The sequence below is a fragment of the Rhagoletis pomonella genome, unplaced genomic scaffold (assembly GCF_013731165.1).
Source record: "Rhagoletis pomonella isolate Grant_MI unplaced genomic scaffold, Rhpom_1.0 Rhpom_scaffold_00006, whole genome shotgun sequence".
In the NCBI taxonomy this organism is placed as follows: Eukaryota; Metazoa; Arthropoda; class Insecta; order Diptera; family Tephritidae; genus Rhagoletis; species Rhagoletis pomonella.
In genome coordinates this window covers 11,165,769-11,168,592 of record NW_023458560.1, presented here as the reverse complement: position 1 = coordinate 11,168,592, position 2,824 = coordinate 11,165,769, and the positions used below count along the sequence as shown (strand labels likewise).

General features: G+C 33.0%; 1 protein-coding gene across 1 annotated transcript in view; it reads left to right on the top strand.

Moving 5' to 3' along the window:
- The window catches only part of LOC118740401 (protein expanded), a 61,715-nt gene that overhangs the window by 27,192 nt on the left and 31,699 nt on the right, over window positions 1-2,824 (top strand). The window contains exon 3 of the mRNA XM_036471923.1: window positions 446-591. Within this exon, the coding sequence (XP_036327816.1) occupies window positions 446-591 (146 nt within the window). The remainder of the gene's footprint in view (window positions 1-445; window positions 592-2,824) is intronic.

The window sequence follows — 2,824 nt, the reverse complement described above, 5'->3', positions numbered from 1 at the left end:
CATAGTCAGAAACAAATTGTAAGATTCACTGTCATTTTCCCCAACGAGAAACGTTTGCTTTTCGTTTGTGACAATTGTACCATAGGGTACGTTTTATATGCATGCAAACGTTTCAATTACGTGAAAAGTATTTTTTTCTGTAAATTTTCATATCCAATTCAATTAAAAAACATGTATTACATTCATACATATATTTTTCTCAACACGATTCATTTCGTTTGTGGTTTCGTCTGTAACTACTGAACTACTGTAGTGTACTATCGCAAAGTGAACTCAGCCGTTTTGTTTTCGTATTGTACCGAACTGTTGAAGTAATAAACGAAACGAAATAGTAACGTACAATATAGTTTATTTTCGTACATTGCTAAAAAGTAATTTATGTATACGTCTGGCTGCAAATATTATGCTATATTTTATTAAAAAAATCTTTGTCTTTTCTTTGCAGGCTTTTGGGAAATCAACAGCCCAAAACATTATACTTCCTAGTCGATGCCAAGAGTCGAGTGAGAGAAGTGTACACACAAACATGCCTACATTTTGCAGCGCAAGGCATGCTCGATACAGAATTGTTCGGTTTGGCGGTGCTCATAGGTAAGTTAAAAATTTGTGCTAACTAGTTTCACACGTTTAAAAAGGCCAACTCCTGCATATGTACATATTTATGCATACTTATCACTACGGAAGTATCTTTAAGGTACATACTTAATTACATTCATATGTACATTTACATATATATGGGCATATTTTACTTACTTTACAACCCGTTTTTGATTTTGGTGATTACAGATAGTTTCGTAGGTATATGGTCAAAATCGCTATAACTGTTGGGTATTTTTCAAAAGAAAATATATTATTATAAGGTTACTTTAGTGTATTATCCGATTTGAAACGATACCCGCTCGTTGTAATCCCAAACCTATCTAAAAAAAACCAGCGAGTCAAAGTGATGATTGAGCATTGTTTGTTTTGCACGCTGCATTTCCTGCACCGAATTTGTTTGGACAATGAGCACGAATCTGGAGTACGTTTCGCTCCATCACGTCAGGACTTCTTTCCAACCTCAAAATACATGGAGGACTTTAGGTGACAGACAAAATTTTTCAAATATTCATGGATTTATTTTAATCTTGGTATTCAGGGGTTTTTGAGCACGCTGATTACGAATATGAAAATTGAAAATGACGGATCGAATATGGCAGTCAAATTGTGAAAAAAATTTAATTCTTATAACATTTGATGCCTTTGACCACCAAGTTGGATACGCCATTTTGAATTTTGAAAATGTGATTTCATATTCGTAACCAGCAACCTCAAGAACCAATACATACCAAGATAAAAGTAAATCCGTCAATATTTATAAAAAAATCGTCACATAAAGTTTGCCATGCTTTGTGACGTGCTGGATAATAACGGACTTCAGATTCGTGTTCAGCGACTTTAAAGACATATCGAACTCCTAATGTTATTTATTTAATTTTGTATTACTCTGTTTTACATTAGGTACCGAGCTTGAAAACTGAGTTTCCATTTTTTTACTTATATTTCAAGGTTCAAAGAATAAGATGAAATCGGTTAGATGAGTGTGCCACAACTTTTTTTTCAAATGTCGAAAATCAACAGTTCTAGAGATATGCCCATATATATATATAATTATATATAATTGAATTTTTGAAAGCTGGGAATTCCTAAGCCTTTTTACAAATAATAGCCCGAACATAATGAAAACGACGAGCTACGGACCGCAGCTGTCAAATTATTTTAACACGTTTTCTTATGTAGATAATTATTTTGGCAACGACCGGGCTACGCGAAGACTGTGGTTGTGACTAGATTAGATCTATTTCTATTTTTCCAGCGAAAAATAAGGTTCTTCCTCTTCTTTTATATCAAACTCATACAAAAAGATGATGTCGCTGCCGCGTTAAAAAAAAAACCATGTCCTCATCGACAAAGCGTTTAGATAATGAAGATAACAAATTGGAAGCTGTGGCCCGTAGCTCGTCGTTTTCAATGTGTTCAGAACTTAAGGTTTAGATGCTAAGTATATCCAAAACTTGTATAGTCCTGAGCGAAACCTTTTCGAAAGCTACAGCAAAGAACGTGATTTAGTTGTTTTTAGCTCGTGCCTAAAAAAAAATTTTACATACATACGTACATCTATGGTTTATGAAATAAAATGAAATGAAAAACAAATAAGCTAAGTTGAATTGAACTGAACAGAATTGAGCTGATGTGAATTTAATTAGTTAAATCAAATTAAATGAATTAAAAAATATTAATTCTAGAAAACCGTTTTTTTTTATTTTAAAATTAAAATGGCAACATTCCTCAAATCGAGACCCCGTAAGTGCAAAGCATTTTTTAACATCTATAAAAATATAAGAATTCAAATTTCAGTTATAAATTTTAAACATTTAATTTTTCACTCTTGGTGGTATTTTGAACTCTTTGAAGAGTTTTAAAAAAATGCATGTACAATACACATACTTGCCGATACGCGTACATTTATGTATGTATACATACTTCAGTTCATACATACATATATGTATGAATGTAGGTATATATGTACATGCATACATACATATATCAAAATGGCATGCACAACGTGACATCGTTTTTTTTTGTTCCTTTGAACCGAAAATGTTGCAAGTTGCAAGTGTTCTGCTGCAGAAAACATTCTACCTTCGAAGCCATGCGATGCATTCCTGTCGTACCATTTTCCTGCCACGCACGTATAAATACGTTTACGTACATTTCTACATACGACACACATAGGTACATATGTACATACATCAACAATTTCTTACATTCAGTCTCCATGCAA